The following is a 19,658-nucleotide window of genomic DNA, read 5'->3' on the forward strand; positions in this document are numbered from 1 at the left end:
GAGGGTGTTTTGCAGGTGCTATAGCGTTAAAAATAGCGCCTGAAATCCACGCTGGCAGGGTGTCAGAAAAAGTCCTGCCAGCAGCTTCTTTGGAGCGCATTAGGAGCGGTGAACTCACCGCTCCTAATGCGCTCCTGCCCATTGAAATCAATAGGGCAGCACCACCGCACCGTCGGCAAAACGCCCCGCTAGCGGCCGAAATGTGATGCAAATCCGACAGGAAAATAACAGCGTTTTACCGCTATTTTATCGCCGACGCTATGGGTGGCAGCAGTGTGAAAGGGCTCTAATGGAGATACAGGCAGGGAGAAATCTCTGCAGGAGCCTGACATTGCACCCAGGGCCAATCCTAGGCAGGGTGCACTGGGTAGCAACTGACAAGAGTGCATACCTCCCGCTGTCCCTGGAATCCGGGCTGGGTACCACAGCGGAGCCTAGAACTGGAACACGTTCCGGTACTAGGCTCCACTAATTCATTCTGTCCGGTGTGCATAGAGCAGTCTCCTGTCTGCCCCGCCCCCTCTGCGTGTCGGCCCTTTTCCCATAGGCGGTGTGATGAGAGGCTTCTGGGTTGGCTGGAGCTGCTGCCAATCATCCCGTGCACTCCCAGAAATGCTCTCTGAATGCCACCCTCCAAGTAACCAAAGATGCCACGTATGCCCCGCCCCCCTGTATTGTGCTTCTGCTACAGGGATCTATTGGACAAGTACTGATCTATGGGGACACCTGATGTGGGGGGCTCTGATGGGGACACCTCCTGTGGGGGGGGCTCTGATGGGGGACACCTGCTGTGGGGGGCTCAGATGGGGGACACCTGCTGTGGGGGGCTCAGATGGGGGACACCTGCTGTGGGGGGGCTCTGATGAGGACACCTGCTGTGGGGGGCTCTGATGGGGGACACCTGCTGTGGGGGGGGGCTCTGATGGGGGACACCTGCTGTGGAGGGCTCTGATGGGGGACACCTGCTGGGGGGGAATCTGATGGGGGACAATAATGAAGACTTTTTAGAGGAGCATCTCTGTTTTTGAGTCGTAGCCATAGAAACATTTGCAAAGGGGAGGGGTTAGTAAGATGACCGTGCCCATGTGGGGGCGCCAGAAATATTTCTGCACCTAGGTGTCTGAGACCCTAGGATCGGCCCTGATTGCACCAGTGATCCATTGATCGCAGGTGCAATTCTTTGCAGGCTCCTGTGGGGGGGAAAAAAATAACATTTTTCTTTTTCCTGCAAAAATGTGTGCATTTTTTAAATTCCCTAATGGGAATTTAGGCTTTAAATATCAATTGTCTTAGTTTATAATAGGATGTGTTGTCTGTAAAAAGTCATTAAGGGTTGGCAACTCTGGCCCTTTTATTTATTTATTTTTACATTGAAGACCAGCATGAGGATGTGACTTGCTCACTAACCAAGGAAAAGAGCATGCATCAAGCAAAGCAACAGGTCAAAAATAACTTGTATGTTCTGCTGTTGGAGCAAAGAAAGCTGTGCATATACAACTTTATAACTGAAACCTCCATTGCAAGCAGCAGCTTATGAAATTTTGTGTGAACATTTGCAACCCCATAGTGTGTGACACAATGCAGTCTGAGAGTCAGTGATTAAATAAACCTATGTTCCCTTCGACCATCTTATTATGTGTAAAACTTTTTATTTTGGCTAAAGTGTAAAAAGGTTAGAACCTCTGCAATGTTTTTACTGCTAAATGTGTCCCCATAAGGATGATGCCCCTCACTGCCTATTAGGACGGGAAGCATGGGAAAATTTCTCCAAAGGGGACACACAAATCACATTTTAGTAGAGTAGGGAATAGTGAGAACCCAGGAAAGTTTGCTTCTTTCCATGCTCTCCTCCTATAGTGACAACTATGGAAAAAATCAAGAGATGGTGTTGCGTTCCAATAGCATAGAATGGTGTAATTGTTAAAATGTATAAATAACCAAATTAGTATAATTGATAAATGAACGTGCAAATATGCAAATAGACTGACTGAAAGATAAAAATCGCTATAAATGCTAGAATAAGGTGAATCCAAAGGTGTACTGAATGAATGTGCAAATAAGGTGACTCAGGTGCATTAATAAAATCACAACGTAAAGAAAATAGTATATGCAGTCGCAGAGGAAATCACAGGATGATGTTATGCTCCAATCAAAATGATGACTGGACATAACTGATATACAACAATGCTGGATGAATAAAGCAGTGAACTGAATAAAGCTTTGTACACACGACCGAGGAACTCGACGGGCGAAACACATCGTTTTCCTCGTCGAGTTCCTTGTTAGGCTGTCGAGGAACTCGACAAGCCAAGTTTCTCCATTCCCGTCAAGGAAATAGAGAACATGCCCTCTTTTTGGCTCGTCGAGTTTCTCGACAGTTTCCTTGACGAAAATGTACAACATGACCGGTTTCCTCGGCAAAAAAATATCTCCCAGCAAGTTTCTTGCTGGTTTTTGCCGAGAAACTCGGTCGTGTGTACGAGGCCTGAGAGTTCTCCTCCTATAGTGACAACTATACCTCCCAATTTCTTGTATGGGTGCAACAGAGACCAGAAGTGTGGGAATTACTTAAAGCGGAGGTTCCATTACAAAAAAAAATAAAAGTCAGCAGCTACTAACACTGTAGCTGCTGACTTTTAATAAGGACACTTACCTGTCCTAGCCGCCAGCGATGTCGGCCCCCACCGAGGCGATCCTCGATCCTGGCAGCTCCAAGCGCCGCCATCCACAGTAAGGGAAATAGGCAGTGAAGCCGTACGGCTTCGCTGCCCGTTTCCTACTGTGCATGCGCGAGCAGCGCGGCGCTTTGTGAATGGGCCGGCTGCTTTCTGGGACACACACAGTTCCCAGAATGCAGCGCGCCCCATTCACAAGAAGACACCGAGTGTAGGAGGAGGAAGAGAATCCACCGCAGAGGATGAAGAGGCAGATTCGGCACTTCTATTTAGGGTAAGTAAAAAATACTTTTTTTTTCCATTTATTTATTTTTTATTTTATTTTTTATTTTTGTTGGAATTTTTTTTTTTTTCAGGTAGAACCTCCACTTTAATCACATTGGGGTCAAAGACAAAAGAAAGAAACCTGGACAAAACTTTAATTCTTCCAATCTAAACAAAACAAAAATGTTGGCTAGAGTTAGGCTTTAATAAAACAAAATGTTATCATGCATATGAATGGATGGCAGAAGCAGACAGGGGTTCGCTTTACCAGTAATAACTATAACCCCTTTAATAAATCGCCCCCAAGGGCTTGTTCCACATATGTTTCTTTATTACTAAAGATAAAACGACACATGGTGAGAAAAAAATTTGATAATACAGTAAAACCTTGGTTTGTGAGCATAATTGGTTCCAGAAACATGCTTGTAATCCAAAGCACTTGTATATCAAAGCATTTTTTTTACAGGGTATAAAAGATAAGAGAGGCGCCTCTAAGTGTAGCAATAAGTTGCTAAATGTTGTAACTTCATTAAATGTAACCATATTGCTACACTTAGAGGCTACTCTCTTCTTTTTTATACTCAGTTGTGACATGACGCTACTCTTATATCAAGACATCGCTTGTATATCAAGGCAAAATTTATTAAAACAATTTGCTTGTCTTGCAAAACGCTCTCAAACCAAGTTACTCTCAAACCAAGGTTTTACTGTATTGCAAATATCTAGGTTTAACAAACTATGGCTGCTTTAATAAATCAGCCCTATGACCTGTATAGGATGCAGCTCATATACTGTATATAAGGCTCAAGTCACAATGTATTAATCACTTAGATTCCTAATACAGTTTTCATTTTACTTCTTAATTTAGTAACTGAATGCTGAACATTTTGGTTAGATATAGTGGACACACATCTACATATTTCATTTATAATTTATATTTCAGCTGTCCTAAAAGGTAATATGTTATTTTTAGGTTGCATTATAGTCAGACTCAGATTTATAGGTAGGCCAAATAGACAGGAGCTCAGGGAAGCAAATATACAAGGGGCAGCAAGCTGGTGCCTTGTTCTTTCTTGTGCAAGCCTGAAGGGATGCACAAATAAAATAAATATATATATATATCTATATATCTATCTATATCTATATATATATATATATATATATATATATATATATATGAAGCAGGCAGCGTGGGACTTTCAACAGAATAATTTCCAATATGGTTTTACTAATGTAAACATTTTGGCAGTCCACTTGTTTCAGCTTTTATTTCTATACACCTTCTTCATGGATGCACCTGGGGCAATAGCCCCATCAATGGCCCACTTCTACAATACGGGTTGGATTTACTAAAGGCAAATAGACTGTGCACTTTGCAAGTGCAGTTCCTCTATAGCTTAGTAAATAAGGGGAGGCCCTGCTGATTTCCATCAGCCAATCATGTGCAAGCGAACATGTTGTTCTTTTATTTTCCTTGCGTGTGATTATTTATTCTTTGCAAAGTGAAGCTTCATCTCATTTACTAAGCTCTGGAGCAGCTGCACTTTTAAAGTGCACAGTCTATTTACCTTTAGTAAATCCATCTATATATATTTATCTGTGTGTATAAAATATATATGGTGCACAGTCTTCTCAGATTTCTATTGCATAGTGCAGGTCAGTGACCACACCTGAGTCTGTAGCTTTGTTAATCTCTGTAACTTTCCTACAACTGTGTCTGTCTGCCTCATATTGGCACAATGGGGGAGATTTACTAAAACTGGTGCACCTGTGCATAGTAACCAATCAGCATATAACTTAAAGGGGAGTTCCAGATTTTTAGTGTTTAACCACTTAAGACCTGGACCATTATGCAGGTAAAGGACTTGGACAGTTTTTGCGATTCGGCACTGCGTCGCTTTAACTGACAATTGCGCGGTCGTGCGATGTGGCTCCCAAACAAAGTTGTCCTCCTTTTTTTCCCCACAAATAGAGCTTTCTTTTGGTGGTATTTGATCACCTATGCGGTTTTTATTTTTTGCACTATAAACAAAAATAGAACGACAATTTTGAAAAAAAATCTAAATTTTTACTTTTTGCTATAATAAATACCCCCAAAAAATATATAAAAAACTTTTTTTTTCTCAGTTTAGGCCGAAACGTATTCTTCTACTTATTTTTGGTAAAAAAAAAAAACGCAATAAGCGTTTATTGATTGGTTTGCGCAAAAGTTACAGCGTCTACAAAATAGGGGATAGTTTTATGGCATTTTTATTAATATATATTTTTTTACTACTAATGGCGGCGATCAGCGATTTTTATCGTGACTGTGACGTTATGGCGGACACATCGGACACTTTTGACACTTTTTTGGGACCATTGTCATACATGTGATACAGCGATCAGTGCTATAAAAATGCACTGATTACTGTGAAAATGACAATGGCAGTGAAGGGGTTAACCTCTAGGGGGCGCTGTAGGGGTTAAGTGTGCCCTAGTGTGTGATTCTTACTGTAGGGGGGCGTGACTGGGCGTTTGACGTCACTGATCGTCGTTCCCTATGACAGGGAACAGACGATCACTGACAAGTTCCTAGGAAGAACGAGGAAAGGTTTGTTTACACTTACCTTTCCCCATCCTTCAGCTCTGTGACCCGATCGCGGGTCCCACGGGCTCTGGTCACGGAGCTTCGGACCAGGTCGCGAGCGTGCCGGCGGTGGCGCACTCGCGCCCCACGGCTGGGTTTTTAAAGGGGACGTACCTGTACGCCCTTTTCCCAGTCGTGCCAAAAATGACAGTGAGGCCTCGTACACACGACCATGTTTCTTGGCAAAAACCAGCAAGAAACTTGCTGGGATTTTTTTTTTGCCGAGAAAACCGGTCGTGTGTACATTTTTCGATGAGGGAACTGTCGAGGATCCCGTCGAGCCAAAAAGAGAGCATGTCTTCTTTTTCCTCGACGGGAATGGAGAAACTTGCCTTGTCAAGTTCCTCGACAGCGTAACAAGGAACTCAACGAGGAAAACGATGTGTTTCGCCCGTAGAGTTCCTCGGTCGTGTGTACGAGGCTTGACAGAGGCAGGGACTAACCATAACACCACCAGGGGTCACCTGCATACAAATGTTTGAAACCTCCTTTTCAAAAATAAAACCTGTTGCTCCATCTTCTCAATCACCACTGGCAATATATATAAATAACATATTATAAAATAAAAATGGTGCTGAAATACAGAACATTATCAATACAACTGTTGTTTATATACAGTTATCAGAGCATTATTTTTCATGATAGTGGTCCTTTAACCTGCCTGGCGGTATCCCCGAGCGTGACTCGGCGTGGGTTTTCCATGCTGCGATCGGTATCCCCGAGTCACGCTCGGGGTGGATGTGCAGAGTGTGAGTGTGCAGAGTGTGCAGCGGCGTGGCTTACCTTTCGCAGCATCCACAGGCAAGTTACTCACCTTGTCCCTGGATCCTGCGATGTCTCCCCGCTGTGTGAGCGAGCGGGTCCTCCTCGCTTGATTCACAGTGCTCGTGTGCCGCCGATCTCCGTTCCCTGCGACGTTACGACGCACGGGGGCGGAGAACGGCGCCAAATTCAAAAAAGTAAATAAACACAATACACACAGTATACTGTAATCTTATAGATTACAGTACTGTATGTAAAAAATACACACACCCCTTGTCCCTAGTGGTCTGCCCAGTGTCCTACATGTACTTTTATATAATAAAAACTGTTCTTTCTGCCTGAAAACTGTAGATTGTCCAAAAGTGTCCCTTTATGTCAAAAATGGTTTTAGAGCAGCTAGAAAACAGCGATAATAAATTATAATCACTTGCAGAATTGTGCGATAGCGATTTGTGGGGAAATACGTCATAAAAAAATAAAAGTAATGACAGCGACAATTCTGCAACTGAGCAAATTTCAATGATTTTGAGTTGATTACATTATTAAATAATTTTTATTATAATCATATTAATTGTACCGCTTTTGGTACGTAATTCCAGACAGAATCATACCGCCAGGGAGGTTAATACTCTATGAAATATTACTCATCAGACAAATTGAAACCTGTACATAATGCTTACATCCAGCCATAAAATATCCATTGTCATAAAGTGACTTGTGTTGTCTCCTAATGATAGCAGGGGGACTCGGAAATAAACGTCCACCTTCTAATAGATTAATATTTTGTATAATAAAACTTGGGATACATCATTCATGCTCTGTGTGCTAATAGCTGGATCTCTTTTGATTCACTCAATTACAAGCAAATTGACAGCAGACATTTATACTAGCAAGCTTAAAACCCCTCTAATGGAGTGCTTAATGACTAATTGATCAGATCCCTGAGTGGCCTAGAGGTATGCATGCAATTAGTTTTGGTTTGGTGGAAATTGAGTGCATATAAAGTAAGTCCTTATGGGTCTGATTGATGATCTATAACAATTTTATTTATCTGCTTGGACTTGGAAGTCCAGCAGCAATAATATTGTAGTATAACCTATTTTTCCATCGTATTTCTTTCATGAATTTCTATGAATAGAAATCCATTATAATGTATGATCCCTGGTATAACCTCTTTTTAATAACAGTCAGCAAATTGCAGATTTTAAGAGCAACATCTAAAAAAATATGTCCTTTCTTTTTCTGAAATGTTATATGCGGTTGAGTTTTGTTGTATAAATAAATAATATTAGTTCAAACAATAAAATAAGAAAGTACAAAGGAATTGTTAAGTTATATCTGTCAGTGGGATCAATCAGGCTTCTGTGTTTTGTAAAAAAAAAAGTTTTTTTTCAGAGAGGCAGAGAGCATTGTGCAGGTAAGCTATGTACTATACTCTGTAACCCATACTGTAAGCTATGTACTATACTCTGTCATTGTTCTGATGACAGGTTACATGTGGTTGGTCGCTGCTGCATGTAGTTGCTGTTCTGTATTGTCTAATTAATTTGTTATATAGAGGTATTATTGCAAATACATACCTTGGAAAACATATTTTGTCCTCCAGAAGCTGAAAACATTATGACAAGACACATTCAAAATAATAAATAGGATTCCCTATGGGCTAAAGGTTCAGTACGTTCTTTCTGCAATGTATATCCCAAATAGGAGCAGATCAGCCTAATGGTTGGGATTGGATTTCAGCTGGAAAGGAGTGCAGTCACCTGAAGAGGAAGAACCAAGCGAAAATATCATCTAAGCCCTGAGATTGCTACATTAATACATTTGTATCTTCCCATGTGAAGTAGTACAGTGCAAATGAGTTGTATGCAGGGGCGGACTGACCATTGAGTCACTCGGGCACTGCCCGAGGGCCCCATGCCACTAGGGGGCCCCATCAGGGTTGCCAGGCTCAGTAAAACCAGGGATGTATGTAAAAATCATTTTTTTTTTACATCTGTCCCTGATATGTCCGAAACCGACATGCTTTTGATGTGAAAATCCCGAGATTTTAGCTGCCCCGCCGCTGCACTGCCTCCTGACGTGGTGGCCATCTGTAAGCCCAGGGGCCCCATAATCTTCTATTGCCCAGGGGCCCCATGAGTTGTCAGTCCGCCCCTGGTTGTATGAAAATGAAAAGTATCATAATACAAAGATCAACTAGTTAAGTATATGTGTTGTATACGATTAAGATCATTGAGGGGCACTCTGGATTATAAAATAGTCTGCGAATATTGTTCAGAAATTCAGAAAACACACAACAATCACAGACGTTACTTGGCATGTGCAGAACGACAGAATAAAAAGAGGTGGGAGAAAGGGGGGCGGAGAGAGAGGGAGAGAGAGAGAGAACTTAAAAGAGGAATAAAGATAGAGAGAGTGAGAACCAGAGAGAGAGAGAGAGAACTAAGAAGAGGGAGAAAGATAGACAGTGAGAACCAGAGAGAGAGACAGAGAGAGTAACAGAGAGAGAACCATATAGAGAAAGCCAGGGAGAGAGAACCAGAGAGACAGAAAGAAGCAGAGAAAGAGAGAGAACGTGAGAGAGAAGCAGAGAGAGACAGAGAGAGAGACAGAGAGAGAACCATATAGAGAAAGCCAGAGCGAACGAGAGAGAAGCAGAGAAAGAGAGAGAGAACAAGAGACCTATCGAGAGAACTAAAGGGAGAGAGAGAAAGTATGAGAGAGGGGAGTGAGAACCGGATAGAGAGAGAGAGAGTGACAAAGAGAGACACAAAGAGAGAGACACACAAAGAGAGAACCAGAGAGAGAGAGAACTAGAGAGAGAGAGAGAGGGAGAGAGAGAGAGAGCTAGAGACAAAGAGAGAACCAGAGAGAGAGAGAGAGTGACAAAGAGAGACACAAAGAGAGAGACACACAAAGAGAGAACCATAGAGAGAGAAAGAGAGAACTAGAGAGAGAGAGAGAGAGAGAGGGAGAGAGAGAGAGAGAGAGAGGGAGAGAGAGAACGAGAGAGAGAACTAGAGACAATGAGAGAACCAGAGAGAGAGAGAGAATTAGAGACAATGAGAGAACTAGAGAGAGAGGGATGGAGACAAAGAGAGAACTAGAGAGAGAGACAAAGAGAGAACTAGAGAGAGAGATCTGGAGACAATGAGAGAGAGAGAAAACTAGAGACATAGAGAGAGAGAGACACACACACACACACACACACACACACAAAGAGAGAACTAGAGAGAGAGAACTAGAGACAATGAGAGAACTAGAGAGAGAGAGAGAGAAAGAGAGAACTAGAGAGAGAGAGAGAGAACTAGAGAGAGAACTAGAGAGAAAACTAGAGACAACGAGAGAACTAGAGAGAGAGAGATAGACAAAGAGAGAACTAGAAAGAGAGAGACAAAGGGAGAACTAGAGAGAGAGAAAGAGAGAGAAGAGAGAACTAGAGACAATGAGAGAACTAGAGAGAGAGAGAGAGAGAGAACTAGAGACAATGAGAGAACTAGAGAGAGAGATAGACAAAGAGAAAACTAGAGACAAATAGAGAACTAGAGAGAGAGATAGAGACAAAGAGAGAACTAGAGAGAGAGAGAGAGAGAGAGCGAGAGAGCGAGAGAGAGAGAGAGAGAGAACTAGAGACAATGAGAGAACTAGAGAGAGAGAGAGACAAAGAGAGAACTAGAGAGAGAGAGAACTAGAGACAAAGAGAGAACTAGAGAGAGAGATAGAGACAAAGAGAGAACTAGAGAGAGAGAGAGAACTAGAGACAATGAGAGAACTAGAGAGAGAGATAGAGACTAAGAGAGAACTAGAGAGAGAGAGAGAGAGAGAACTAGAGAGAGAGATCGAGACAAAGTGAGAACTAGAGAGAGAGAGAGAGAGAGAGAGAGAGAGAGAGAGAGAACCAGAGACAAAGAGAGAACTAGAGAGAGAGAGAGAGACAAAGAGAGAACTAGAGAGAGAGAGAGAACTAGAGACAAAGAGAGAACTAAAGAGAGAGAGAGAACTAGAGAGAGAGAGAGAGAAAGAGAGAGAGAGACAACGAGAGAACAAATAGACAAATAGAGAATGAGAAAGAGAGAGCTAGTGAGAGAGAGAAAGAAAGAAAGAGAGAGAGAGAACTAGAGAGAGGAGGAGAGAACTAGAAAGCGAGATAGATATCCAGAGACAGAGAAAACAAGGGAGAACTAGAGAGAAGGAAAGAGATAGAGAACAAGGGAGCTAGAGAGAAAGAGAGAGAGAGTGAGAACCAGAGACAGAGAGAATGAGAAAGAACTAGAGGGAGAGGGGGAGAGAGAGCTAGAGAGAGTGAGAAATAGAGAGAGAACCAGCAACAGAGTGAACAAGAGAGAGCGCAAGAACGAGAGAGGGAGAGAGAAAGAGAGAGAACAAGAGAGAGAAAAGAAAGGGGACTAGAGTGGAAAAGAGAGAACTAGAGAGAGTGAGACCGAAAGAGAAAACTAGAGAGAGGATGAGAAAACTAAAGAGAGAGAGAACCCGAGACAGGGAGAACAAGAGAGCGATAACTAGAGATAGAGAAGAGAGAGAGAGCCAGAGAAGAAAGAGAGAGAACCAGAGAAGAGAGAGAGAGAACCAGAGTAGAGAGAGAGAGAACCAGAGAAGAGAGAGAGAGAACCAGAGGAGAGAACCAGAGAAGAGAGAGAGAGAACCAGAGGAGAGAACCAGAGAAGAGAGAGAGAGAGAGAGAGAGAGAGAGAGGGTGGTAGATACTTTTTTTTTAGGAGATGCAGTACTTTTTTATACTTACATTGTATAAATATATAAATAAAAATAAATAAATAAATAAATAATAGAACCTATATTCCGAAAAATGATTGTGGCTGTTTAATAATCTGTAAACTCTGTAAAACTTTTAATATATAAGTAACTAATTTTTAGATCATAATAATATTATTAATAATAATTATTATTTGTATTATTATTATTATTATTAGTATGACACTGCAGAGGAGTAACACTGGGAAAGAGGAAAGAAAAAAAAACAATGAACTAAAACACAATTTTTAAATCTATCTATATGTATGATAGTCTGAGATATCCAATTGAATGAAAGCGGTAAATGAGAGGACTGTATAGCAAAGAACAAATAATGAGGCTCCTTACCTGGCTGGGAAATCCCTGTAGTAGACCCTGAATTCCTTGTGGACGAGGATAGAGTCTCTATGAAGCGTGGCCTCTGTTCCCTGCTATTTTATACCGCATAGTCAATTAATATTGCATTAGGCTTATTTTAAATTTTCGAAACCCACAATATAATGTAATGGCATAAGGACATTTATTATTAAAGCCCATCTGATTGGAAAAAAGGCAAATGATTGGGGTGATTAAACAGTGTAGAAGCAGGCATGCTACAAGTCGAACTCAGAGGAGATGAGAATAAGAAAATAATGAGTTGGCAGGCTGATTTTGCTGCTCTTCTATGGTGTCTTTTGTCGGTGATGTGAGGTTTGATGTTTGACACTCATTGAAATGCTACAGTGAAATATTCAGAAGACGCTTGTGCTCACTGTGAGCATTAATTTTTAATCTTAGCCAAGCTTCTGGGATTCATGAATAAAACGCCTGCTTTAAAACACAGATTTACAAATGAACTTTTGTCTTCCTCATCTGATGGGGAATTTGCACCTATGCGAACTTTACAAATCGCCTTCCTTCCTAGTAATCTGCCGGCATCCTTGTCTTTCCCCAGACTACAATCCGTATAATAACATCATACATTCCTGATAAGACAGTGTGACAAACATGGCTACCTGCTGTCCCTCTGACAACCAATAGATCAAACACATTAATTTACCTTAACCCCCATTATTTCATAAACTACTTCCAACTGCTTCTGAGCAAAGGTCTGTAAGCCACAGCAACCAGCAAACACTCACATCCTGAAAGATGATTTCTGATTGGTTGATATGGGATACTGTGGGCAATTGCAATAACATATAATACTGTACATGTTTTTAATTATTGCAAAGAGGTCCAACAAACCCCCTTTGTTTTTATTATTGTCTGTGTCCCCTTTAGTTCCTGTCTTAAGCAATACAACAGGAAACGAGAAGAGATCTCTCCAAAGTATAAGAGCATTTCCTTTCACTGTCAGCAGTGTCCCCATTGGAAGATTTTCTCTCTATTCCTGTTACAGTGACAACTCAACGTTGTACTTTCCCCTCTATTCTCATTAGCAGTGAAAAGGGTCACTAGGTCAAACAGAGGGACACAGACATCAATGACAAAAATGACAGGTATATATATATAAATATGTCTATACATTATATATTCTATCTATTTATCTATCTATCTATCTATCTATCTATCTATCTATCTATCTATCTATCTATCTATCTATCTATCTATCTATCTATCTATATATACAATAAAAATAACATAGTTAGAGAGAGATGGATAGACATATATCTATATGTATAGATATATGTTATTGTTTCTTTTTTTTATATATATATATATATATATAACTTTTTTAAACAAATAAAAAAAAAAATATATATATATATATATATATATATATATATAGAGAGAGAGAGAGAGAGAGAGAGAGAGAGAGAGATTATATCTATATGTATATATATATATATATATATATATATATATATATATAGATAGATAGATAGATAGATAGATAGATAGATAGATAGATAGATATATCTATATATATATATATATATATATATATATATATATATATATATATATATCTATATATATATATATATATATATATATATATATAGCTATATATATATAGCTATATATAGCTATATGTGTGTATATATATATATATAGCTTTATCTATATATATATATAGAGAGAGAGATTATATCTATATGTATATATATATATATATATATATATATATATATATATATATATATATATATATATATATATATATAGCTTTTTCTATATATATATATAGCTTTTTCTATATATTATTGTATTGTATTGTATATATAGATGGATAGATAGATAGATAGATAGATAGATAGATAGATAGATAGATAGTTGTTATTACAGTTAGTTTTGTCTTCAGCTCCTTATGCTTTAGTCAATGAAGTAGTCAATGTATTTTAACATTCCAACATTAAACACCCAAATGTTACCAAGAGCTAACATATTCTTAAGTGTATCTAAAATATATTGCATGTATGTATTGTACATAGTTGTTATTGCTGCAACTATGTCCTTGCAATCAGTTTTGTCTTTAGCTCTTAATGCATTTAATATAATCAATGAAGCAATCCAAGTAATCAATATTCTAACAATCCCCATGTGTCACCATGATCAGTTTGACCCAACATGTTCATGTGTATCTAAAGTAAATTGCATATATGTATATATATATATATATATATATATATATATATATATATATATATATATATATATATATATATATATATATATATATATATATAGTTGTTATTTCTGAAACTGAGCACTCGCAGTTAGTTCTGTCTTTTTTTAATTACTATTTTTTACTATATTTAATGAAGTAGTTAAAGTAATTTAAATTCATACATAAAATCCCCATATGTTATAATGAACATTTTGATTTTCATTTCATCACACACAAATGGGGCTGATTCACTAAAATTTGACAGTGCAAAATCTGATGCAGCTGTGCAGGGTAACCAATCAGCTTCTAAACTTCAGCTTGTTCAATTAAACGTTGACAATAAAATCTGGAAGCTGATTGGTTATGAAGAGATGCACCAGATTTAGTAAATCAACCCCATTATTTATAACTACATGATAATCGTTTTGCAAAACAACCCGAATTTCTCCAACGACCTTTACAAAATATGAACCTACAGTGTGTACTGTACAATATATAAAATAAAATGATATATAATAATAGGAAAAAAAAAGATAGAGTTCAAAAATAAAGTATTTATTGCAGAGGTTGGTTTGTGGGAATAAAACATCTTTTTTTTTTTCTTTCATCTTTTAGGTTGTAATCAAAGAACAAAATAAAAGTATTCACACACAAGCACATGAACTTCACAAATGACAATGACATAAAATATTAAATGCATAGAGGAATCGGGGATTGGGCTACAGAAATGAAGAATTTACATAAAAAAAAGAAAAAAGAAAAGAAAAAAGGACCTGATTTTAATTTGTGTATAATACAGAGGCAGCTAAAAGAAATAAAAGCGGTGTGATGGAAGTAGAGGCAGAAGGCAAATTGTTGCATAATGACGGTGACTTTAGCTACAGGAGCACTAAGCACAGTCACAGTGATCGCCTAACCCTAGTGTAGGTCCCGACCACCCTATGTACTACAGGAGTGCATGCGAAGATTCACATCCTTTAGTACATATGGAGGGAGAAGAAAGGCAGAAACAAAACAGATGAAAACCGCTTAGCGGTTCTCATTTATTATTAATAAACTTTTCTTGCTGCTGGGGAAAAAAAAAAGGAACTGTGTTTAAAAAAAAAAAAAGACCCTAGTTTGTCTTATATTTCTGAAAGTTAATTGTGCTGTAGTGAACTTTCCAGTTGCCCCCAAAGCTGACCATACAATGTACAATCTGATTGTACAATCCCCATACATGCATTTCTTTTTCCAACAATTTTTCTCCATAGGAATAATATAGTCGACAACACAACTAATCAACAACATGTCACACGTGGGAAAGCAAAATGTGATTGACAGTTTGATTAATAATGATCACTTGTATCTCTGTTTTCACCATGCATCCAATACAAATACAACACATGTATAGCCAAATCATCTCAGCAATTGATGTAAAGCAATCTAGCATTTTTAGCTCTCAAGTTGATCGAATCAGATCTAAACCAGATCTACATCAATCATAAGTTATGGCAATTTGATCAGTTTCCCATTAAATAAGTGCGATTGCATGACACATTGATCAGATAATTAAATGGAAGCATGTAGGGCCACCATTAGATTTACCAAAACGATGTAATATGTGGAGAAACCCAAGTCATTTGTATCAAATCAGGATAGTTGGTGGTGGATCTAAAGGAGATTGCACAACCAAATTGTACAGTGCATGTCAGCTTAAGGCTGGCCATACATTCTACAATTGTATTGTCCAATTTTCCTTCCCATGCAATATCAGGTCAAACCTAAATACTTTCAATTTGTATGCAATCAGGCATTACTACATAGTTAAAGGTAAATCTAAAGGAATCCTTTAAAGTTGTGGTTTGGAACAAGGTTTGCAGTCACGTGCCTCCATCAATATTCTTATTTTCTACTGGATTTTACTAGGATGAGATGTGTACATGGCTTAATACATTGTAATCACGTGTATTCATTTTACAACTATTTGTATGTTATGTGTTTCTCATCAATATTACCATTTTTTACTGCATTATAGTATGACAAGCTTTAATAACTTTGCAATCATGTGTATTGATTATACAACTATTTGTATGTTGTGTGTCTCCCATCAATATTACAATTTTTTACTGCATTGCACTATGATGAGCTTTAATACATGTGTAATCATGTGTATTGATTATACAACTATTTGTATGTTGTGTGTCTCCCATCAATATTACAATACAGTAAAACCTTGGTTTGAGAGTAACTTGGTTTGAGAGCGTTTTGCAAGACGAGCAAAATGTGTTAATACATTTTGCCTTGATATACAAGTGATGTCTTGATATAAGAGTAGCGTCATGTCCCAACTGAGTATAAAAAAAGAATAGAGGAGCCTCTAAGTGTAGCAATATGGTTACATTTAATGAAGGTACAACATTGCTACACTTAGAGGTGCCTCTCTTCTCTTTTATACCCTGTAAAAAAAAATGCTTTGATATACAAGTGCTTTGGATTACAAGCATGTTTCTGGAACGAATTATGCTCGCAAACCAAGGTTGTAATGTATTTTTTACTGCATTATACTATGATGTGCTTTAATACATTTGTAATCATGTGTATTGATTATACAACTATTTGTGTGTTATGTGTTTCTCATCAATATTACAATTTTTTAGTGCATTATACTATGATGAGCTTTAATAACTTTGCAATCATGTGTATCGATTATACAACTATTTGTATGTTATGTGTTTCTCATCAATATTACAATTTGTTACTGCATTATACTATGATGAGCTTTAATAACTTTGCAATCATGTGTATTGATTATACAACTATTTGTATGTTATGTGTTTCTCATCAATATTACAATTTGTTACTGCATTATACTATTATGAGCTTTAATAACTTTGCAATCATGTGTATCGATTATACAACTATTTGTATGTTATGTGTTTCTCATCAATATTACAATTTGTTACTGCATTATACTATGATGAGCTTTAATAACTTTGCAATCATGTGTATTGATTATACAACTATTTGTATGTTATGTGTTTCTCATCAATATTACTATTTTTTACTGCATTATACTATGATGAGCTTTAATAACTTTGCAATAATGTGTATTGATTATACAACTATTTGTATGTTATGTGTTTCTCATCAATATTACAATTTTTATTGCATTATACTATGATGAGCTTTAATACATTTGCAATCATGTGTATTGATTATACAACTATTTGTATGTTATGTGTTTCTCATCAATATTAAAACATTTTTTACTGCATTATACTATGATGTGCTTTAATAAATTTGTAATCATGTGTATTGATTATACAACTATTTGTGCCCCTATCAATATTATTATATTTGACTGGATTTGACTATGATGAGATGATTTGGCTTTAATACATTTGAAACCATGTGTATTGATTATACAACTATTTGCATGTTATGTGCCCCTATCAATACTATCATTTTTGATGATGAGATGTGTACATGGCTTAATAAATTTGCAATCACTTGTATTGATTAGACAACTATTTGCATGTTATGTGCCCCTATCAATACTATAATTTTTGATGATGAGATGTGTACATGGCTTAATACATTTGCAATCACTTGTATTGATTAGACAACTATTTGCATGTCAATTTAAAATCCCAGGGCTAATGTATTTAAATCTAAAAGAAAATTTAACAAGAACATTTTATAATTGTATGGCCAGCTTAAGGATTCTGGATCAAATCAAGAAGTAAAGTTTGTTTATCCCTATAAAACAGTACTAATACTGTAACGATGTTGGTAAGGAGAATATAGAAGAAAAGGGTGCTACAAGCATAAAAGCCACAGTGAAATACTTGTGTTAGAGTTATTGCAATGTATTGGTAAAGTAGGGGGAAGAGTAGCTGCACCTAGTAAGGAAAACCAGTTCCTTCAGGTACCATTGATCCTCAGAAAGTTCTCTTCTACCTGATGTGACCACACGTGTCAAGGTGGAGGAAGGAAGGAGAAAGATGATGGCTTCTTGTGTTGATTGACTGCAAGTCCTCAAAAGTTCTCAATAAAGATCCCTGCTCTTTTTTTTATTTTTTGTTGTTGTCTTGAATTATATCTCTAGTAAAAAGTCATGGGTCTGCCAGATTAATGAACTGCAGAATATTTCATCCTTTTCTGTTTTTGTCTCTGATTACAAAACCAGACCCGAACCACGTTCTTTTTAAGGTCCAATTTCTCGGCAATGGCCGCTATTTTCTCCGAAGAAGGTCTGGGCTGGATGGAGAAGTACGCTTCCAGCGAGCGCTTCTCAGGGGCTGCGATTGACGTACGTTTACGTTTCCGTTCACTACCGTTGAAGAGCTCCGGTTTGGCGTTCTTCTCCCTATAAGCGGCCTCTGCTTCCTCCAACCAAGCCTGAAGGACAGGTTTGAGGGCTATCATGTTGTTGTGGGACAAGGTCAAAGACTCAAACCTGCAGATGGTGCTCTGGCTTAGGGAACCCACGCCTGGAATCTTGAGGTTGGCCAAGGCTGAGCCAACATCTGCTTGGGTGACCCCGAGTTTTATCCTCCTCTGCTTGAACCTCTCGGCAAAAGCCTCCAGCTCCCTAGGATCCGACTCCACGTCGTTGAGGCAGGACATGCCGTTGTGAGAAGACATAGAGTGGGGATGGCCCATGCCCATAGCCTGGTGAAGGTGCCCCATGGCTCCCAGATGGTGTGAATGGATCTGGGAGGACATCACCGAGTGGTCTGTTGTCCCCATACCAGTGACAGTCAAGGTTGGGGCTATGTGGTCTAGGAGGTCCCCTTCCAAGCATTGGTGCACTGAGTGGTGAGGGTGAGTGGTCAAGGCGGAAGGATGGGAGATGGGCACTGTAGAAGAGGTAGATGTACATGGGACACTGCTCATGGTATGGTAGGTCACGTCTGGTTTGAAGTGATGGTTCTTGCCGTGTGAGACAATATCCACAGCCGCCAGAGCTTCAGCACGGGCCAGTAGACTCTCATCAAAGCCTCCAAATATATTGCCCTGGAGCTGCAAGCAAGAATGCGCATATTGGTGTCAGTGGGGAATACTGTCAACTCAGGATTAAAAAACATTTTCAAGCACACAGATTCCTCCTCAAAGCTCAGGTCATAAAAATTAATATGAAGGCAGAAGCTTTGCTTGGATAGACATGTGGATCTGAGACAAGAGAGGGGGAGAGGTACTGAGGGAGAAAGAAACAGGGAAAGAGAGAGAGAGAGAGAGAAAGGTTCAGAGATAGGCAATTGTTCTGATGACATGAAAAAAACATTAAGCAAGTGCCTGTCAAAAAATGTGCCTTAAAGCAGTAATTGTGCTTGATGTCCATACCTGAGGGGCTTGAAGGCAGACCCTGCGCATAGCCTCTGAGCTGGAGTGCAGGTTGGAGTATTTGGGTTCCTGGAGGATGGGGTGCATGCTGAACGGCTGCTTACTGTTCATGGCCATCATCCTGGCTCACCTGGCAGGTAGGCAAGCCTTGAAATAGATTCAGGGATGGCTCTGTGCAGGCTTGCTCCTGTTAAAGTGAGCTATTTTCAAAGACAGAGATCCTCTCTAGCTCTCTCTAGCTCTCTCTCCCTCTCTCTCTCCCTCTCCCCCACCTGCTTCTTCACTCATCTTACAGCCAAGCATGCCAAGAATAGGTCCATGCACAGTGCGCAGGCGTGCTGCAACTTAGGAAGCCACGCAGCGCCAGTAAGTGGCCCGGGGAAGGAGCCCCGTCACGTGTGCTGGTCCAGGGAAGAGGGGATGAGAGCTCTGACACGATGTCGCTGCCATTTACAGTCCACTGTGTGTTCAGCAGTTCTAATCTTTGCTTTCTCATTCTAGAAGAGGGGTTATATATATATAAATATATAGAATTCAAGAACAAGTAAGCACTTTTCCCTAGCAGGGTCTCCCACTGACTATCCTGGAAAATGCATAGAAAGTTACATATCATCGCTCCTAATTTACAAACCTTTCT

The 19,658-nt window shown here is 39.0% G+C and overlaps 1 protein-coding gene across 1 annotated transcript; it reads right to left on the reverse strand.

Moving 5' to 3' along the window:
- Nucleotides 1-17,308: 17,308 nt before the first annotated feature.
- On the reverse strand, nt 17,309-19,263 carry POU4F3 (POU class 4 homeobox 3). Its single transcript, XM_040344580.1, has 2 exons — nt 19,022-19,263; nt 17,309-18,700 (listed from the first exon to the last, which is right to left on the reverse strand). Exons 1-2 carry the CDS (start codon nt 19,139-19,141, stop codon nt 17,807-17,809), a joined length of 1,014 nt encoding a protein of 337 aa, XP_040200514.1. The 5' UTR covers nt 19,142-19,263; the 3' UTR covers nt 17,309-17,806.
- Nucleotides 19,264-19,658: the final 395 nt, after the last annotated feature.

Source organism: Rana temporaria, chromosome 3 (genome assembly GCF_905171775.1).
Source record: "Rana temporaria chromosome 3, aRanTem1.1, whole genome shotgun sequence".
NCBI classification, from domain to species: Eukaryota; Metazoa; Chordata; class Amphibia; order Anura; family Ranidae; genus Rana; species Rana temporaria.

Excerpts from the sequence above, each read along its gene's own strand:
- POU4F3 (XM_040344580.1), bottom strand. The coding sequence starts at position 19,141 with ATGATGGCCATGAACAGTAAGCAGCCGTTCAGCATGCACCCCATCCTC. Across the intron at positions 18,701-19,021 it reads TCTGCCTTCAAGCCCCTCAG|CTCCAGGGCAATATATTTGG; the intron begins GTATGGACATCA and ends TCTTGCTTGCAG.